This window comes from Taudactylus pleione, unplaced genomic scaffold, assembly GCF_031769625.1.
Source record: "Taudactylus pleione unplaced genomic scaffold, aTauple2 ptg000039l, whole genome shotgun sequence".
NCBI classification, from domain to species: Eukaryota; Metazoa; Chordata; class Amphibia; order Anura; family Myobatrachidae; genus Taudactylus; species Taudactylus pleione.
In genome coordinates this window covers 10,092,549-10,112,404 of record NW_028284441.1, presented here as the reverse complement: position 1 = coordinate 10,112,404, position 19,856 = coordinate 10,092,549, and the positions used below count along the sequence as shown (strand labels likewise).

The following is a 19,856-nucleotide window of genomic DNA, read 5'->3' as shown; positions in this document are numbered from 1 at the left end:
TAAGGATACTTCAGCGTATAGAGTGCAAGAAATGGCAACAGGGTTTTGGCTGTTTTTTTAAGTGAATAAAGTAAAGAGGTAAGGAAGGTAAGAAAAGTATATTGGTGCTTGCCTATAGGAGGGCATTGGATCGTGTCAAGTCATTGACACCTAAGTATGAATAGAGTCTGCTGCTGAGTTGTGCTTGTAAAATTCTCAGAAAAGCTACATATTACAATGCACCTTATTTTACAACTTCATTTAATAACATCAGATTGAGTTCCCATTTTAAACTTCCAATGAAGCGTTTCCTTCTGACCCATAAGCACCTAGCACAACAGAATGTGTGAGAAATACATTGCTTTACTGCAGTGCTTCCAAAACTCTATTGAATCACGACACCCTAGAGTAACACATTTTTCATGGCGCCCCTAGGCCTAAAGTTTCTTAATGAGAAATTCTGCAATCATTATTAAATTGAATAATTGTACTTTTATGTCATCCTTAGGCTCAGTTATGTGGTGGTGGACAGGGTTGTACTTCTTTATGTTCATTTTATGATTGGCAGCAACCAGCACTGGTTTTGTCTCACATGGACCATACTTTTTATTTTATTTGATCCTGGTCCCACCAACTCATGGCACCCTTGCAAGTGCCACGGTACCCAGTTTGGGAACTCCTGCTTTATGGCATTCACCACCAAATGTGGTTGATTGGTCTCTCTGCTTCAAAAATACCTTTTTAGGCTATGCAAGCAAGCATGTTGCATAATTATATTTTATTTTATCAGTTCCTGTGGCTCGCAGCAGTGTTTTATCACCGTGCCACAGCTAGGGAAGTAATGTGGGTGAGGCAACACTGGTTAGTACCTGCATAATGATCAGACCGTGTTAGACTTTACATTAAAAAAAAGTTGCATCATTTTGAAATGACGTTGGCTGAATCAGTGATTACGAAATGTTTGTTTGTTTGTTATAGCCACCCTGTTACTATGTATAGTTAAAGGCGCCTTCAGGTTACTTGAATTTAATAGTAATATGGATGGCGAGTCCGCACAAAGGAAAATATCGAAATGGCAAAAATTACTCTTGAAACCAGTGTACCGGTCTATCAAATGGAAAGATCTAGAAGATACTCTGTTAGTGGTGCTCCCATAAAATTTGTAGGCAACACATGGCTACAATTTGCAAAGAAGCAAATAAAGGACAGAAAATAAATTTAATGTCTTGATACTCCCTTTCCTGCATGTATTGCCGGTAAAATTTTTCTCTCCATCTACCTTTTTTTCTTTTCTCTATATCAGCAGGAAACACAGTGGATGAATGGTTCGCTTGCTGCCTCACATCACTGAGGTCTTGAGTTCAATTCCCTACATGCCTCTATCTTTGCGGAGTGTGCACATGTTCTCCGTGTTTGCGTGGGTTTCCTCCGGGTGCTTCGGTTTCCTATCATAATCCAAAAGAGTGCTGTTAGGTTAATTGGCTTCAGACAAAAAATAAATCATAGTTTGTATGTACATGCGAAATAGAATGTAGATTGTATACTCCACTGTGGCAGGGACCGATGTCAATGACTAAGAATATTAATACACTACGGAATGTGTGCGCTATATAAATAACTTTATAACTAATTTAATACATCATAGAATGTTAACCTATTCTTTTCAATGCAATGATTTATTACACACAGCTGTTTTCTGGATATGAGTTTATCCTGTCCAGAGATCATACTTGTATCCCTGGGAAACAAAAACAAAACAACTGCTGTAAATTTATGGTTGAAAAGAAAAGGCATTTTACTATATTCAGTAAATATTGCCAGAAGGCATGTACAGCGCACAAGTCAATAAATTGAAGTGAGGGGAAGGTGGAACCCCAGGTAAATGCACAGAGCAGCATGCAAGCTATAGATTTACACAGTCGATGGCTGAATGTGAGGCTCTTTTGTTTTATTCCTGCAGGGAAAAAAAAAAGATGCCAGATAAACGTAATATGGCATGACAAATTTCCTGTATCCTGTTATCTCAGAACGCTGAATGTCATTAACTCTTAAAACCATGAGTTCAGTGGTTTTCTAGGCACTGAAATGAATCCGGTTACGTCAGAAGGTTTGAACGGTCGTAGTGTCACGTGGATTTTATTCTGACTGTATAAAATGATTCAGACTGGATGTCACCCACTCTCAGGGAACCAGAAATAAAAATAAAGAAAGGAAATGTTAAATAAGGGAAAAGTTTAAAGACAACGCAAACTTCAAATCATAAGTAAAATGACCATTTGTAATTAACACGCCCAAAACAATTGAATCGCCCCCCTATTGTATTTAAAGAGTTCGGTCCAGCGTGTAAATTGGATATACTTGGCCGACTTTTTACATGACGACAAAAATCACAAAATCTGTTCAGTAAAACAAATCATATCCAGTCCTGTGTATGGTATGCACAGTATTTTGGAAGCTTTGCATTAATGAAACTTGAGCTACAGTAGTTTATGAAGACTTCCGATAATATACAACTAGAGAAAAAAACAATCTGCTGTACTAGAACAGTACAACATGTATAAACTACAGGAAAAGCCTTTGTAAATGTGCCCATTGAAATACTTTACAGATTGAGGGGATGTGAAAACAAAGTATACAATGTGGTAAGGCATAAAATATAAGATTAGTAAACTTTTACGTTTTTTGGTTATAATCAAATAGTCTGTTTACATATATTGGTTAATTGGGGGGGGGGGGGGCTTCGATTGTTTATTTGCGTCCACAGCTCCCGACTAAAGTGATGGGAGCTATTCAATTGTTTGTGTCGCTGGGCGTGAGTGCTGTAGGTGCCCATTTTTTTTGCTCGCACCCTCCTGAAGTGGCGAGCAGAAACCTGGCCGAATTGGGCTTTTGTCCAAACTCATCATGCCCTGTAGTTTGCATGGTTTTAGTTGCTTATGGCTAATCCCGGCACATTTGGGTGCAACATGTGGGATATGTAATGGGCAACTGGGGCGTTTGTGCCTGTCGGCAAAACAATTGAGTTCCCCCATTTGTTACAGTCACAAGAGTGTATAAATGTACTATCCAACATAGTACAGCATGGGGAGAACATTCCCTACACACTACCATATTTTTGGGGAGGCAATGAAGTATTTATTTTTATTGTTTTGAGCCAGAGATAATCTATAGTGCAGGTATACCATACAGAGCCGTAGCTTGACTTTTTGGTGCCCTGTGCCAGAAAGAGCATTGGTGCCCCCCTCATTTTTCAAAGGGACATGATGTACCCAAAAAAGGGGAATTACCTCATGGGGAAGGGCCATCGAAGAGATGGGGGAGGCCAGGAGATGCTGGGAATGAAATAAGAGGAAGTTATAAGTGAGAATGATAATAAACAGAAATTTGACAGCCCCAAACAGCGCCCCCTGACCTGTGGTGCCCTGTGCAATGGCACCGGCCGAACTACCCTAGCTACGGCCCTGATACCATATATGACGCTAAAACGCTTCCATTAGAAACAAACCAAGGGGGAGTGCAATAGGATATCTTCTCATATACTGCCTTCATGCTCCTCCCTTTACCTGAAACTCCTCTATCCATTGGTGAGGCAGTAGCCAATTAAATGTTGTCTCCCGGTAGCAGTCATGCTCCAGTGTAAGATGCCTTGTAATCCCTGTTACCAGGGTGGATAGCTGTATACGATTAGTAACTTGAAAGCTTTTGTGATTGTTGAAATATATGCAAGAACCTCATATAAAGGACGGCAAAGAAGTATTTAGCAGTGGATATGAGGCCACATCCTTCTAGATGCTATCATTTCGTTTTCATGTGCACAGTAGAACTGGGTAGGTGGAAGGAATTTTTGTCTGCTGGTTTATACATCATAGTAACTCATGATGATTTGTTGTGTATTTAAAAAAAAATTCTTCTATGTAAATGTGTTCAGTTCCGCAATTGACGATAGCTTCCCATTACAGCAAAGGTTTGGCAATCGTGATCCGACAATGCGCTTTAATGGCATTTAGGGCTAGTTTCCATAATGCTACTTTTGACAGCTGTTGTGTACTACCTATAAATAAGCTATGTATTACACTATAATTACATAAATGAACTTTGGCTTCCTAAGACTGCTTGCTAACTGTACATTCAGAGTGTGTTGCACTAATGTGGCAAGTTTCCAAAAGTTTACAGTAAATTCTATGTACAAAGAGAAAAAACAGATAAAATCCCGGTTCCTGTAACTGGTACATGCAGGAGGCAGAAATTGTCAGTACTCTCAGCTTATTTACTTTATGTGTAATGCAGTGTGGATGTTTGTTGAGGCCATGAACCATTTTTGATCCATTGCGGCTCCTTGTTATGTGTCATTGGGTTCAAGCATTACTGCTTTTACTTACCTTCATGTTCTATGTGCAATCAGAATGCAATATCACTCACAGGTGGCAAATAGGAACTTGTGAAAAAAACATTGATAAAGTATCCATGTATTTACAGGAAGTAACAGGTAACGCATCCATTATCTAATTTTTATACTTCAGGTAACATATCACATACAGATATGTTTGTATGCGACGTAGCTTATGTAATTTTAGTAAACCATAGAATTTTGAGGCTTTCTGTATATTAGATTGCAGCTACCTCCTACCTTACTGTATTATTAATGCTATATTTTTCTTACATACGCTGTTTTAAGTTAAAAGAACAGATTAATGAAAGATCATAAACCTGTTTTTACTTTATTGCCGGCAGGTGGTGGATGTGAATATCTGTCGATGAATGATCATTTCAGCCATGATGGCCGACCAGCCTCCTCCATTGGAAGCCACGTCTTTAATGAATGAAGTGTCCCTCGTACCTCACATGGTGAATGGCGATAGCACCCAACAGGTAAATAAATGGCTTCCCGAGCTTCATTTTCTAGGGTTCAGGTCAACTAATGTATATGAATAAAATGAGTTACTTTAGGCTCCATTTGCTAACGACACATGACCTCCTTTAGTGCCCGCTAAGGGGGTTATGCCACCTTTCTGCATTTAATAAACAGCGGTAATTAAGATTACCGCTTTTTTCACAGCATCGATCTCTCCATCTTTTAGAGAGCGATGCAGTTCCCATTGCCAGCAATGGAGACCCGGCGGTGCCTTTCTGGCTTCAGTGAAGCCTTCCAGGCACTGCCGGGTCCTCCTGTCATGTGCAGACAGACCGTCGCGCATGCGCAAAGCACTGGAGCCCCCGTTACTGGCAGCATTAGGCTGCCAGCAGCCCAGCAGAGGACCTCGATGAGGACTTTGCGGGACCTTGCCGGAGGGGTAAGTATTAATAAATACTAAAGGAATTTTCGTCTGTATCACAGTGATACTAAACGAAAATTGCCGCTGGTATTTTCATTCGTTTATAAACGGGGCTCTTTGTATTTTGCTCTTACGATCCCTGATGGATATAATGGCCCCCATCTTTCTCCTTCTACTGCTCTACCTGTGTTCGGGCTAAGTGGCTTACCACGCTCCCCACGTGAACTTTCCTTTAAAGCAGTAAATACCCCTTTTACACCAAAGTCCCGGGTCTGACCCGGATTTTGAACAGTTTTCCTACCCGTATCAGACCCCCTTTTACATCACGGCGCCGACCCGGGTTTCACACCGGAGTGACTCTCCGATGCAGATGAGCAGCGCTTCTTTCCTTCCCTCCCCCTCCTCGATCCTCTTACCTCACTCTGCAGCGGTCCGGAGGCAGAGAAGGCGGGTGGCGTGCACTGCTCTGTTCTGGTTGGGCCAGCGCTGGTTGCACTGGACGCTTGAAGATGATGTAATTTCAAAGCGCAGCTGAAGCCAGCCAATCAGCTAGCATGCAGCGCGACCCGAATCATCGTGACCCGGGTTGCGCAGTTTACACTGCAGGAAGACACGGGAACAACCCGTGCTCAACCCTGCAAGCTAGGCGGGTCGGATCCCCGGATCACTGAACCCGGGTCGATCCATTTACACTAACAAAAATCCCGGGTTGATGCGCTTTCACGTGCATGAACCCAGTATTTTTCAGTCAGTGTATAAGGGGTATACGAGGAGCGTGGGGCTGTTACATCCCATTGGAACATTTAAATAGCAAGTCTATGGTAAGTACATGCTACATTTATTTTGTGGAGAGTATATTAATTGTGATTTTTAAAATATACATACTCTGTTCATTTTAAGAAAAAATAAAATTGTTTGTAGCTTTTGGGTCCACTTTAGGGGGGGTTTCAATTGGCAAATGAATTTACCGTGGGTTTGTAGCTCCCGGGTTAAGTGCCCAAAGCTATTCAGTTATATCCTGAGGTGAGGCATAGATTACGGGTTAAGTGCCTAGAGCTATTTAATTACCCCATGTAGTAACCCCCAGGTTGCACTTAATGCGGATATCTGATTGCATGAAGATCAGTTTTGGGGCTTACCGCGGGCAGTAATTTGTTCCCCCTAAATCTGGAAATATGGTAATATATACCTGTACTTTGGTTTGTACATTAAATATTACAACACAATATGTTGCATGACATTCAAAGTATTTTGTATTGTGACTGACTGTTGCTGTGGATCTGAGTAATAGTTTAACAACTTCCTACAGCCAGAGTAAGTGATGTGGATGAGGCAATACTGGTTCGGGTTGTGTGATGTTTAGACCGTATTAGAATTTACAATAATATGACATGTAGTCATTGCATGTTATGTAAACCAGGCATCCTGTTATTGAAAGTCTTCTACATTTTTGCTAACCTAATTTGGTTTCGAGTCACATGCCCCAAGATTGTAAACTATTTGGGCAACTCCACATTTGCCTTACCATGTCAGGTCACTGTAAGGGGTTTCTTTGTATCATGATCCCCTCAGCTTACAGACCTACATTATATGTTGATTTGTAAATCAGATATGATGATGGACATGTGCCAGACTGATTAATGCTTTTAAACTGGAAGTATCACTAGCACTATGCACAGATTGGATGAGCAAAATATATACATCTTCACCCCCGTACGTGTTTGTTGAACATCTCATTCCAAATCCCTGGGCATTAATATGCCCCCACTCTTCTGGGAAGGCTTTCCACTAGATTGTGAAAGATGACTGCATGGATTCACTGTCTTTATTTAATTTATTTTACTACACTCCAGCAGATATTTAGCATTTTGAAGCTTGCGATGAACAGTTCTTGTAGTGACGTTGCTTCCAGAGATAGTTTGGAACTGGATAGTGAGAGATTCCACCAAGGACAGACGATTTTTACACTCATCATACACTTCAGCACTCAGCAGGCCTGTTATGTGTGTGTATGTGGCCTACCGCTTCGCGGCTGAATTTATATCTCCGCACTTGTGTCTGATTGATAAATAAGTCATCTGAATGTTGCAGTATTGGGATGGAGCAGATCTGGTTGGGCGGATTAATCTTTTGAAGTAGAACCAAGCTAGTGGCTGGGCTGGGGCTCCTGTAATGTGTAGTAAATACCATGGAGGATGATAATCTATTTGTCTATAATGATTAATATACATGTCATCCAGATTGGGTGGGAACACAGGATTGTGAGATTGAATGGTCTCTCAGGACTGTCAAATAGCCTCTGGGTACAACAGTTGGAAAAAAAAATAACAAATACAGGTACTGTGATATTTAAATTTTAATCTCATGCATTCACATTTGTAGCCGTTTTCTGAAATAGACTGTGTTGTTTTAGCTGAGATCGGCCGAATGCTTTCTGAAGTTATATCGCTTCCTTCCACTTCCCTGATCAGTGGCGTGCTGTTTTCACAAGTGGTTTCGGTTTAAAATATTTCTTAGAAATGTGATACATGGCTGCATACAAAGATTTTTTTCTAAAAAGTGGGTGAAGCTAGGTACACACTGCAAAATTATCTGTCTAATTTGGCTGGTTGGAACGAAAATTTGGTAAAATATGGGGGAGCAAATGACAATCCACCATTGGCTTTCGAACGCTGGAAACGGACAAAAATGGTTGTTCAGACAAATTGGATAAATCAAATTATCATTTTTGTCTGTTTTCCAGTGTTTGGAAACAAATGGTGGATGTTATTTACTCCCATACATTACCAGAATTTACTTCCAACGAGCCAGATTGGACAGAAAATCTTATACGTAGTGTGTAGCTTAAAATGACCATTTTATTAAAATTTTTCATTATTGGCTCCTGTAGCTTTCTGGCAAACACCTTTCCAAAGGAATCAAACAGGAGAGTCACAATTTCCAACTTCTTGTAGTTATTTGACTCATGACATTGTTGTTATGATTATTTTTAATAGGTCATTGTAATGAAGTCGTGTTTGCTAAAGCACCAAACCCTCTTTACCGAATCACATTATGGAGGGATGTCAAAGCATGGAACGTTCAGAGTCCTGAATGATAATGGAAGAATCTCACACCTCCTAGTGGGGTAGATGTATTAAGCCTTGGAGAGAGAGAAAGTGGATGCAGATAAAGTCCCAACCAATCAGCTCCTGTCATTTTTCAAACACAGCCTGTAACATGACAGGAGCTGATTTGTTGGTAGTAATATTTTCATTGTTATTCTGATGTAATGGGAAGGACGACATGCATGCTTGGAAGATGCGCTTTCCAAAGCCTGACCTCACAGTACATCATTTGTCATGTGACAGCGATTGTCATGGCCATCACAATGCCGGCAAGTAGCATGGGTGCCGACAGCAATGGGTCAACAGAGTATTTGCAACCTTAAACGGCTTGTTAAAATTTCTGCAATGTTTATTTTGGAAGGAGCTGGGCTTAATGACATCAGAACGGCCCCAACATCTCAGGCCCTAGCGACAGCAAATATAAGGGGTGGACTTTTAGGTACGTCCCGCCCCCCCCACCCCATCCTATTTGGACATCTGCAGTGTCTAGGATGAGTCCCATTCATCTTTAGTAGCGAAGGCGTTAATAGCAGCTTGAATCACAAAAGGAAGAAAAATAATGAACAAAGCAATGTGTGTGACCAGATGGGTGTATTTTATACAGCTGACATATGTACACTATCCAGGCTTATCATCCTAATATAATGGACCAGTGGCATCCAGTGAAGCACTTTGACTATTTAATGTATTATTTCTGAACCAGTGCTGAACACGTGCTTGCCACATGTGCAGGGAGAAAGGAAGGACACTCCCAGTGTACTCTATTCCAGTAGAAGAGTATCCAGCTGCACCTCTGGTGTGCAGTAAACTCCTCTTACGAACATCCACGTCAGCTGGCAGCACAACTTGCTGGAATGTGGAGAACACCAAAAAGAAAGACCCCGGTCAAGTGCTGGTAAAGTTGGGAAAAAATGAATTTCACTTACAGAATATTGGAGGACATGTGCATGTAAGAACAGGTAACCCCAATCCCAGAGTGCCCCTAGTTATATGTCTCCAAATGATCTCCTTCTACGGGCAGTAAGATGCATTATACAACTGCTTGAACTAGTATTCACAAGACTGCAACCTATCAATGGGGCAGGAATTTATAGCCTGTCCTTTTGACTTACATTATCTTTACCTTTTGGAGGGAATACACAAGTCTATGGTCACCAGCCAATTAGATCTGGATTTCGTGGATCATCCTCCAAAGTGGCTTTTGCCTGTGCATAAGTAAATAGTGCAGATAAACATGATTGCACAGCCTGAGCAATAATTATTCAACAAAGCAAACTCATACATGGGAGTATCCATATCCTGTCCAATAAGAACAACACTTCTGGTTATATTTAAATACATGTTTCTATGTAGTGTCCCTTTTAATATGACCTGTAGTTTATCTCTCTGTGATAGGAGGTGTTACATGGAATAATGGCTGAAAGACTAAATAGCATTTTTTTTTCATTGCAACTATTGGCTTCCTCTCTCCGATTTTCCATGACTTCAGAGCACTAATTACATGTGAGCAGCGGCAGCCAGGAACAACGCCATAAATCTCACAGTAACATGGCTGGATTTTACAGATCGCCTCCGACTCTTTTATTTTTCCTCGTCAAAATGTAAATAAAAAAAAATATAATAACGATAAAAAAAATGGGATGGCTGATTGTATTAGCAAGTCTGAAATGAATTTCCACGCAACTTAACTTGCACTGGCAGCTTGAATGGACAAATTACTTCTTTGCAACTGTGAAACAGATGTGTTCTTGTTTTTAAAGCCTCCTGTTGCGCAACAGTACAGCTGAAATAAGCTTCTAATTGTTTAGTATTTCGGCAAAATACCCACCAGTGACAGATTGGTCACACTCAGAAAGCAGCAGCTGCTAGAAAGTAGAAATACTGTTTTGTATTGAAAGGATAATTTGTTTCTGTTTTTTAGTTTCAATTTTGCTGTACGGTTATTCTAGAACTCGAATACCTTGTATTGTTGCTGGAGGCCGTAAAGGCTGTTGAATGAATGGAATGCTGATCTGTCTCCTGGTATGTGCCCCTAAGTAGTAGAAGTATGGGACTCCTGTGCCCGGCCACGGCAGTTTAACAGAAACTCTCCGGCAGTTTTAAGGTAAACTCCTGTAGGTTGGCGTCATATGCGAACTGTGTGCCCAGGTGTATTCAGGGCCCCGTAGTAGCCTGCACGTGTGAGTTCTGCCTGAAGACCAGATTCTTGCTTGTTGAGGTTGGTTAAATTGAGGTAGGGATTATGGCTGACATACCAGATTTGGGAGGAGTTTTGTATTTTATTCTTATGTAAAAAAAATGGTTTATAAAGTTACTTGTTTGCTGCTTCCAGGATCCTTCATGGAACAAATTCTTGATTGAGAAACAATTAAGATGAACCAGTACCACCTGCATGCTCTCCCAAGCCCCCCAACACCCCCCCCCCCCCCCCACACACACACACCATCCCCCCAAAAAAACGCATACTGAGAAATCTGGTATAGTGCACATCCTGTTCATTTGTGAATTCTGTCATTTAACATAATCTCATCGTAACTGAGATACCCCAGATCTTAGCCCGCTAGGCAACTATCTGCCCTTGGCCAGAGGGAGCTTGAGAAGACACAGAAAAAGCTCGAGCATATGTTAGAACATGTTATATAAACCTCTCTCGTGCTTTCATATCACTACCATCTGACATTATTATTGCATGTTAACAAGCGCTGTGCAAAAATAAATATTGTGACATAAGAGAGGATGAACACACTCACTAGAGTGGCTGGAGTTCCCATGTGTGTGATGCAGCAATCAGCCGCCTGCATGTTATTATACCATAAAGACTACTCCCGTCTGATAGCTCAGGAGGCAATATGATCATTTCAGGCTGGCACACAAGGTGGTTCTGGTTTGCTCTAGAGCAGCCATATTAGCAGGCACAATTGCATGCATGTGGACAGCGTAAATTCTTCATTATCCTTAGTGTGTAATTACTAACAAACGTTCACAATCAACAAATTAACCGGTGCACAATGCTATCTTATTGTGTAACAACTGTTAAAATTGCTTTTTTTTTTATATTTATGAAGTAGTCGCTTCTTGGGAGGAAATTTTGTTCCTCTTTTAGTCCATTTGAATTTTCGGCCTTATCCATTCAGCAGGAATTGGTGACACCTGTGAGTTACAATGTCCCTAGTGAAATGATAAACTGAACATTGCCAAAATTACCCTATAAACTTACCGTTGCTTACTAGCAGATAACAGAGAGCACATGGCTTCCCCCACCCACACTGCAGATCTTTACATTATTCTGTGCACTTACAGTATGGGCCCAAATGTATTAGCCAGAGGTTTCTGCAACGTATATTGTATCAGTAATTCCCGTATTGGTTGCACCCATAGTTTGTTTTTTATGGCCCTGTAGTTCAGTGTGAGAGAGAAAAATAAAAGGCCTTAGGGGGTAGATTCAATGAAGCTGGGTACACCCTAGGAGGACAACGTCGCTCACAGACATATCCGCTGTACATTCAGCATGTTGGAGTTGAACAGTCTTGCTGTAGCAGATATGAGATATTCAGAGCGGCCCCTTGTAACAATTCTCAGTAAATAAGATGAAGTGAAAGGTCGCGCAGTGTCTGGTCAGATCCTGGTTTGCATTCCTTTAGTAAAACTAGCAGACCATGATACCGGTAGTAGAGCTTAACTCATTTGGTATTCAGTCCAGTCTTTGATCTTTTGCATCACTTTAAACAAGTCCGATGTTTTTCTGGCATCTTACAAAAATGTTACTTGAGGAACAATCACCACTAAAGTTTTGCACATAAGATGTGTTTCTAATGCAAGCTAAGTGCATAGAAAAGGATGGGAACCGATAACTCTTTGTAAGAAATGTGGTCACCCATATTTGCGTTCTTAAATATGTACCTCGTTTAGCAATGCATTATTCCAATTGGAGAGTATTGTAAACACAATGAGATGCAGTTAAGTAGCACTTACGCTACAGTTCAAAGATTGGGGTCACCCAGACAATTTCGAGTTTTACATGAAAACTGACTTTTATTTATCAAATGAGTTGCAAAATGAATAGAACATATAGTCAAGACATTGGCAAGGTTAGAAATAATGATTTTTATTTGAAATAATAATTTTGTCCTTCAAACTTTGGAGCTCATTCAGACCTGCTCGCAAGATGTGGCCGCTCGCTGGCATAAAGGGGCCAGATATTTAAATTAAATGCTCGCACTGCGTGGCGTAAGTATGCCCTCTATGTCTTAGCGAGCTGCGGCACTGAACGCTCGCTAGTGTATAAAACGCCCCCTTTCCACTCGCAACACACGTCATCTCCTGGAATTGTTTGATTAATCGGTAACATCGAGACCATCAGAGCTGCTCGCAGCCCTTGGGATTGCCTTTCCCCGCCGCAATCAGTGCTGGCTGAAGTACATGCAGGAGACGTGTACGATGACGCTACTTTGCTAATTATGCACGCCCTTTAAACTGTGTTTTGGCGGCCTGACATGCCTGCGTCCGCAACACCACTCCCCCGTTCACAAGCACCTTCCCCTGTTACCCCCCACAAAAGGCACTATCTGTCACTCAAAGTGGCAGGCAGTCTGTGTGCTACAAGTGCACAATTCCCCATCGCTAAGACTGGCTTGCGCACTCGCACTGCGAATTATACGCATGCGCACTGAGCAACAGTCGCCCGACAGCGAGCGATTGCGCCTTAGTGAACGGGTCTGAATCAGGTCCTTTGCTTTCGTCAAAGAATGCTCCTTTTGTAGCAATTGCAGACCTTTGGCATTCTAGCTGTTAATTTGTTGATGTAATCTGAAGAAATTTCACCCCACGCTTCCTGAAGCACCTCCCACAAGTTGGATTGGCTTGATGGGCACTTTTTGCATACAGACAGAATACCAGCTGCCTGCTTTTTCCCTAAATAGTTCTTGCATAATTTGGAGGTGTGCTTTGGGTCATTGTCCTGTTGGAGGAGGAAATTGGCTTCAATCAAGCGCTGTCCACAGGGTATGGTATGGCGTTGCAAAATGGTGTGATAGCCTTCCTTATTCAAAATCCCTTTTACCTTGTACAAATCTCCCACTTTGTTGATCGGCAGCTTGCCCCTTTTGGTAGGTGGGCCAGGTGGGTAGTTTCCAAAATGGAGGCGTTCCTTAACGAACGCCTACCGTTTTGTGGGTGGCCGCACTGACATCATCAGTGATGTCACTGGGGAGCTTCCTGCTCCATCTGAGCAGAAAGCTCCCTGGGGCTTACGAGTGCCCGGACCCAACCTTAGGGTCTGGTCGTAAGCCCCGATGGTGATCACCATCGCGACCATCAACCTGGTCGGTCGTTAAGCTGTGGGTGGTAACACACAGCTTAACGATCGACACGGAGGCGGTCGTTTAGGATGCGAGCGGCTGCCCTGATTCAGTGCGACCGCTTGCAACTAACGACCGCCTCTGAATAAGGTCCTATATCCACCATGCTTGACAGATGGCGTCAGGCACTCTTCCAGCATCTTTTCACTTGTTCTGCGTCTCACAAATGTTGTGCTGTGTAATCCAAACACCTCAAACTTCGATTCGTCTGTCCATAACACTTTTTCCAATTTTCCTCTGTCCAATGTCTTTTGCCCATATTAATCTTTTCCTTTTATTGGCCAGTCTCAGATATGGCTTTTTCTTGGTTACTCTGCTTAGGCCAGCATCCCGGAGTCACCTCTTCACTGTAGATGTTGACACTGGCGTTTTGCGGGTATCATTTAATGAAGCTGCCAGTTGAGGACTTGTGACGCGTCTATTTCTCAAACCAGAGACTCTAATGTACTTGTCTTCTTGCACAGTTGTGCATCGGGGCCTCCCACTTCTCTTTCTACTCTGATTAGAGCCTGTTTGTGCTGTTCTCTGAAGGGAGTAGTACATACCATTGTAGGAAATGTTCAGTTTCTTGGCAATTTCTCGCATGGAATAGCCTTCATTTCTAAGAACAAGAATAGACTCTCGAGTTTCACATGAAAGTTTTCTTTTTCTGACCATTTGGAGAGTATAATTGAACCCACAAATGTGATGCTTCAGATACTCAATTAGCTCAGGAAGGCTAGTTTTATAGCTTCTCTAATGAGTAAACCTGTTTTCAGCTGTGCTAACATAATTGCACAAGGGTTTTCTAATCATCCATTAGTCTTCTAACGCGCTTAGCAAACACAATGTACCATTAGAACACTGGAGTGATGGTTGCTGGAAATGGGCCTCTATACACCTATGTAGATATTCCTTTAAAAAACAGACATTTGCAGCTAGTATAGTCATTTACCACATTAACAATGTATATAGTATATTTCTGATTAATATTATCTTCATTGAAAAAAACTGTGCTTATCTTTCAAAAATAAGGAAATTTTTAAGTGACCCCAAACTTTTGAACAGTAGTGTACATATGTGTATCTACATGCTTTTGGCATGAACGAGATAACTTCATGTTTTGTCAGTCATATGTTTAAAAAACAGGAATCCTCTAAACACACAGATAATAAGTTGCAATGCAAAGTATATGAAAACAATGTGTTTGTATGATTATTTTCTTGAAAAAATAATTTGCCAATATACATGTAGCCTACAAGTGTAACACTCGCAGTCTTTAGCAATATTACTTTAATTTGTCATTTCAAAGCTAAAAGAAATGCAGGGTTAAATTTATGTACGTACAGGGTAAAATGTGTATTTTCAGCTCTGGTACAATAAGCTACACACACAGTACATGGTGCTACATCTTCTGCCAAATATAAATCATTAATTCCTATTCTAAAGGTAACATCTGCACTTACTAAGGGCAGTTGTGTATTTTATCAAAGCTGTGTTTTTTTTGTTTTTTTATATATAGAAATCCTTCTAAACCTGGCTAGTTACATGGCCTGCATTATCCCATCCCACCCCAACCGGTTACATGACCTGGCTCATCCCATTTCATCTCAGCGTTATATGACCTGCCTCGTCCCATTCCACTCCTTTTGGTTGCATGACCTGCCTCATCCCCTCCCACCCAAACTGGTTACATGACTTGCCTTATCCCCCTCCCACCCCAACTGGTTACATGACCTACTTAATTCCCTTTCACCCCAGCTGGTTACATGACTTGCCTCATCCCTTTTCATCCCAGCTAGTTATGACCTGCCTCCATCCCCTTCCACTCCAGTTGGTTGCATGACCTGCCTAATACCCTTCCACCCCAACTGGTTGCATGACTTGCCTCATACCCTCCCACCCCAACTGGTTGCATGACTTGCATCACCTTGCATCCCAGCTGGTTACATGACCTGCCTCATCCCATCCCACTCCAGCTGGTTACATGCTCCATCTCACACCACCATGGCAGTTTACATGTCCCACCTCATCTCATTCTACCCTGGCTGGGTTATATGGGCATCCTCTACTCAATCCAACCCGTCTGTCTACTTGGCCTTTCTCATCTCATCCTACACTGACTGGCTACATGACCTTCCTCATCTTAGCCCACCCCAGCTGGTTGCATGGACTTCCTCATCTCATCCCACCCTGGCTGGTTACATGGCACTCCTCATCACATCCCGCCACAGCTGGTTGCATGGCCCACCTGATTTAATTCCACCCCAGCTGGGTTACGTGACCTGCCTCATCGCCTGCCACACCAGCTGGTTACATGACTTGCCCCATCGCTTCCCAACCAGCTGGTTATATGACCCATCTCATCTAATACCACCCTGACATGTTCCTCCTCAACTCATCCCACCCTGACTGTTTACTTGGCGTTCCTCATCTCCTTCCACCATGGCTGGTTTTCATGGCCCATAGTATCTCATTCCTTCTCCGGCTGGTTACATGAATACATGAATCTTGTCAATCAATATCCTATTAATTACAGAGAACATGGTTTCTATTCTGCAACCAGTGAAAGAGATTACAAAGCAACGCTAAATGCTGTGTTTAACGACAAGCGTGGGTGTCATCTCACTATTCATCTGGCAATCACATGATGCCGAGCAATGTAAATCTATATCATAATTGACGGTGGTCTGTCCTGTCTCCATCATGTTCAGTAACCCCCCCTTAATGGCTAATACAGTAGCAATAGGACAAACCACCAGGAGAGGAGGACCATTGTGCAAGTGACAGGGAGTAAATCTATTGAGAAGGGGTGGAATGAGGGTGAATGTGGCCAAGTATATGCTGGGTCCATAATCACAACTCGAAGGGAAAGTGAACAAAATAAAGTCTCTTACAGAAGACAGTTATTTATATTAGAGAAATGCACCTCACTTTTAGATGTGATTGCAATTTTAATATACAGGATGATACTACCTTCATAACATTAAAACCACTGAGAGGTGAAGTGAATAACATTATCTCATTACAATGACAGCTAGTGAATACTCAGCTCTTAAAGTTGATTTGTTGGGGCAATAAAAAATGGGCAAGTGTAAGGATCTCAGCGACTTTGACAGGGACAAGGGACTAGACAACTGGATCAGAGCATCTTCAAAACAGCAGGACTTGTGGGGTGTTCCCAGTATGCAGAGGTTAGTACCCACCAAAAGTGGTCCAAGGTAAACCAGCAACAGGGTTATGGGCGCCCAAGACTCATTGATGGGCTTGGGAACTGAGGGCAAGCCCGTCTGGTTCTATCCCACAAATGAGCTACTGTGACATGAATTGCTGGACAAGTTAATGCTGGCGATGAGATAAAGGTGTCGCAACACACAGTGCATCACAGCTTGCTGCGTATGGGATCGCTTAGCCACCATCCAGTTATAGTGCCCGTGCTGGCCCCACCCACTGCCGAAAGCACCTACAATGAGCACGTGAACGTCATACTGAACTGTGCAGCAATGGAAGAAGGTGGGCTCTTCTGATCAATCACTTTTTTTTTTTTTTTATTACATCTTGTGGACGGCCGGGTGCATATGCATAGTTAACCGGGGAAGAGATGGCACCAGGACACACTATGGGAAATAGGCAAGCCAGTGGAGGCAGTAAATGCTCTGGGCAATGTTTTCAGCTGGGAAACCTTGAGTCCTGGTATTCATGTGGCTGTTACTTACCAATGTTTTGGAAGGTTGTTGCAGTCCAAGTACTTCCCTCATAGCAACGGTATTCCCTGATGGCAGTGGCCTCTTTCAGCAGAATAATGCATTCTGCCATGCTGCAAAAACATTTCGGGATTGATTTTTAGGAACATGACAAAGAGTTGAAGGTGTCGGTTTGGCCCCCAAATTCCCCAGGTCTCAAGGTGATTGAGCATCTGTGTGATGAGCTGGAAAAAGAAGTCTGAGCCATGGAGGACCCATCTCACAACTTACAGGATTTAGTTAATCTGCTGCTAACGTCTTGGTGGCAGATACCACAGGACACCTTCAGAGGTCTTGTGGAGTCCATGCCTCGATGGGTCAGAGCTGTTTTGGCACCACGAGGGGGACCTACACAATATTAGGCAGGTGCTTTTAACGTAATTGGTGATCAGTCTATAGTTACCATTATTGATTCTTTAAGATAAATCGTTTTATTGGGATGTTTACATTTGTCTTTTTCACATTGGATCTGCTTGTTTTTAGATGCAAGTTATTTTGTTACAGATTTATTTTTGTATACCCATAAAATATCAAATATTATAATTAACATTTAATCAAATCCACATACAATTAACTTGTATGTGGACTGTAACACTGATACTGTAATATTTATACATTTAATGGAAACTGAAAAGTAATTTTTTTTAACCACCAAAATAATAGGTCTCCTAGGCACTTTTGCTAACAAATAGTACAAATTTACATGCAAAGTCTACAGTTAAAGCCGTAGTTTACAGCCATTTCCTTACAGCTGTGTGCACATACACCTTATACTTAAATGAAGCCATTTGGCGCATCACGGACTTTACGACTTTGCCGCTCCGAATGTCCCGCCTGAGAGTTTTTCACAAAGTATACTGATTGTGACAAGGGTACTCTTGACGCTGGCATTTCATGTGCGTCTATGTCTGACCGAAAAGGCAGAAGACAGAGGTCCACTACAATAGAGCCACGCCATGCCTCATGCCATGTATCGGTATGCTTAATCTGCGACTTTATACCAATTCCTTTGCGACTAAAGTACTAATCTAAGTCCCATATCCACGGTAGGCGACTTTGCATTTGCCCAAGGTGCGAATAATACGCATAATTCAGGCAAAAGTACAAATCTCATGCCATATGCTGCAAGAGTGAAAACACATCTGTAGCTTTTTAATTGGCTCCTGTAGATTCATTCATATTTTATAGTTGCTTGTCAGTTATGTTCATTAAGTTCTATTTCCTCTGTGTATAAGATTTGACCTCGTTTGTGGTATGTAATTGGCTACTACCTACTAGCCACATCCAGAATAATATTTGCTGGTGCCTATCCGTTTTTGTTTTTTACACCTTTTTTTTTTTTTTTTTAAACCTTCTAACTTTTATTTTAGGTACTGTTATCGATATAGTACACAGTTTATGCTATATATGTATAAATGACTTGTTCTGGTGTCATCACTTCACTATAGAGATTGCAAGGAGTAGTGTAGCCTAACAGTAACTCGACCTGTAGACTTGTGCCATTATATGGTCATATGGCTCCTGGCTTCTAATGATTGACTTTATCCCATATATAATAAATTAATTATTATTACAATATGGGATATATTAAAAAAAAGATGTATTTAATTACCAGTTATTATTGGCATGGTAAAAACCCGAACTCTTCCAAACAGCCTCTGTATTTGCAGGTGATTGTGGTCCAGGTGAACCCCGGGGAAACCTTTACAATCCGCACAGAAGATGGACACATTCAGTGTATCCCGGGTAAGTTACACACATTTCTTTCAGTCCTGGGGATTTCCCAGTCCTGCTCTGTGATGAATTAGAAACCTATAGACAGACCACAAGAGGTGTTATTCTAAAACTTCCAGTAACTGTGAGCACAACCGTTATCTTATATCTGATCATGTGATGCATAGTGGTGTCAATAAGCCACTGATGGTTTTCTACATCAAACTAGGTTTATTAACAATTTTTTTTTATTACTATAAAATGTCGTTCATTTCTAGTCCATGCAGTGATGGGATTTCCCATTGGGTAAATCGAGAATTATTTAAAAAAAATTATTGTAAGTAGTATTTTTCATTCATGTAAAGCTTGAACATGGTTGAGCAGTTTTTGTCTGTGTTGGACACTATAGGGGAGACCATATACAAAAGAAACTTGGACATGTAAAAATTCCAAAACAAAGTGTTACATATAGCCCCCAGCTAGTCTGTCACTTTTCTATTGGTGACGGCACCTTCAGTGCGCAGTAGCCTGTGCGCCAGTTATCATAGCAATCACCGTATTATTTATGTTCTCAAACATGTGCAGTCATTGGGGGAGATTACATTTTTTGTGTTGGCTGCAAAGTGCCCTCCGTAACAGTTGGGGAAGGCACTTCAAGCCCAGTAATATTGCTGATTTTCCCACACAGCCCATATAGGTGTGTAG

General features: G+C 41.7%; 1 protein-coding gene across 2 annotated transcripts in view; it reads left to right on the top strand.

Annotated features, from left to right (window-relative positions):
- LOC148538605 (fibronectin type-III domain-containing protein 3a-like) overlaps nt 1-19,856 on the top strand; it is a 114,914-nt gene that overhangs the window by 46,340 nt on the left and 48,718 nt on the right. The window contains exons 2-3 of one of the 2 annotated variants that reach the window (XM_088453064.1): nt 4,711-4,848; nt 19,109-19,184. In XM_088453064.1, the coding sequence (XP_088309190.1) occupies nt 4,738-4,848; nt 19,109-19,184 (187 nt within the window). In that variant the 5' untranslated portion in view covers nt 4,711-4,737. Of the gene's footprint in view, nt 1-4,710; nt 4,849-19,093; nt 19,185-19,856 lie in introns of both variants that reach the window. The other variant, XM_088453058.1, reaches the window with a different exon arrangement.